We start from the raw sequence: 1,812 nt of genomic DNA on the forward strand, positions 1-1,812 counted from the left end.
GTCTTTTGAAGAACTCATGAAGAACCTGCAATTATTTCAATCGGTTTATCTATTTATTATTTACTTAAATCCGTTGAATCGATTGTTTTACTTAAGTCTATTGAATCGGTTGCAAATTTTATAGGCATCTTGAAACGTTGGAAAACATCAAGACGAATATCCAACCAATCGGATCTGAGGTATAGGGGAATGTGGGATATTGCTTGTGAATGTGAAACGACTTGACTTCAGTCTCTCTAGAGACGTTAAAGCGAGAGGGGTATAATTAGTTGGTGCTGGCCACAGAAAATTACGAGGAGATCATAATGGCGTCCAAGAAGGCACTCTTGGTCCTTCTGGTTGTGACCTTGTCTCTTTTCATTGGTAAGAAATCCAAAATTAAATTATTGTTAGTTCTCAAATAGAAAATAAAAAAAATTTCTCTCATTAACAGTTTTTAGGATAATTTATTGTGGACTCGATTGAGAGAGAGACTTCTTAGTGCCGAATTAAATTGGTTTAGGTTATTAATTAATAATAGATTATTCATTGGTAATAATGATATTGATTAATTGATACTTAATCTATTAGTTACTAGTTTATTCCTTAATTCATAGGAAAAAAACGTTACTGGAATCTTCAGTTCATTTTCGGTCTGCAGGAATTTATAAAATACATTTTTTTTCGGAGTGCTTTCATTATTTTTCAACATGCCTGTAAAGAAAACGTCATGTTTTGCTGTCTGAAAAGCGAATTAATCAATGAATTTTGGAAATATAAAAAAATGCACGACTGGCAGAAGAATATGAAAACACATTTTCAGCAGAAGAAATTTTTTCATCAAAAAACGTTTCAAAATGATTAATTATTGGAATAAGAAACTAAATAAATAAAATAATTGCTATCCACTCAGTTAATGAGTGATAAAATATCTTAATGAAAAAAATCGTTCATTACTTTGATAAAGTATTTCATAAAAATTTTGTGTAGGTGTGCAAATTAATTGACGAGATTAATTTGAAAATTTATTTATCATCTTTGCTGAATAACGGTAGGAGTTATTTGAATCGAACCAAATCCTGAATAATCTGATTAAGAATTCCAAAGACGTCTTGGGAATTCACATGAGGCCGATCGGTAGATCCTTGATACGACTACGTAAACATTAAAAATAAAACTGAGGCCACGAGATATGTTACACCAAAACACCGTAAAAAGTTCTAGCGTACTGTAACGAAATCCTCGATATTTACCGAAATAAGTTACATAAATAGGTCAATGAGATACAAGTACTCCTCAATTCGTAAACAATGATGCCAAGGATCAAACTTCTAAGGTCACTACGATAACGCGATAACCCAGAAGATTGAGGAAAAACTAAAGTATAATTTCTAAGAAACAAATAATCGCTCATAAACGCAAATAAATCAATTTGTTCTGCAGAGGAAAAAACACAATTAACATCAACAGCTTCGACTGTTAATTGATTAACTACTTCAGTAATTAATATTTTCTGTATAGTATTTTGCGGTAAAGGAGAAAAACAGAAATACAAGCACAAATTTACATGAAGTCTTTTGAGGTGATTTTTTATTTTTGGAACCACAATTGCAAGCTTTTTTTGTCCGAGAAAGTAACAAACTCCCAGGATAAATGTCTTGTATTTCTCATAGTAAAATTTCCTGTTTTTAGATTGCTTCTCAGAGTTATTGATTTTAGAGAATTACAGTTAAATGACAGCTCCTATTAATTTTACCAGTTTTACACTTTTTTGTGCATAAAAATTCTATTTTCGCAGAGGATGTCTTCTTCTCCAATAACGTTCTTGTTTAA

At 31.1% G+C, this 1,812-nt stretch overlaps 1 protein-coding gene across 1 annotated transcript in view; it reads left to right on the top strand.

The window, feature by feature from the left end:
• The first annotated feature begins 218 nt into the window (after positions 1 to 218).
• Positions 219 to 1,812, top strand: part of LOC105268379 (poly(U)-specific endoribonuclease homolog) — a 12,077-nt gene continuing 10,483 nt past the window's right edge. The window contains exon 1 of the mRNA XM_011307907.1: positions 219 to 363. Coding sequence (XP_011306209.1) covers positions 306 to 363 — 58 coding nt within the window. The 5' untranslated portion in view covers positions 219 to 305. The remainder of the gene's footprint in view (positions 364 to 1,812) is intronic.

The sequence above is a fragment of the Fopius arisanus genome, unplaced genomic scaffold (genome assembly GCF_000806365.1).
Source record: "Fopius arisanus strain USDA-PBARC FA_bdor unplaced genomic scaffold, ASM80636v1 scaffold00056, whole genome shotgun sequence".
Taxonomy (NCBI): domain Eukaryota; kingdom Metazoa; phylum Arthropoda; class Insecta; order Hymenoptera; family Braconidae; genus Fopius; species Fopius arisanus.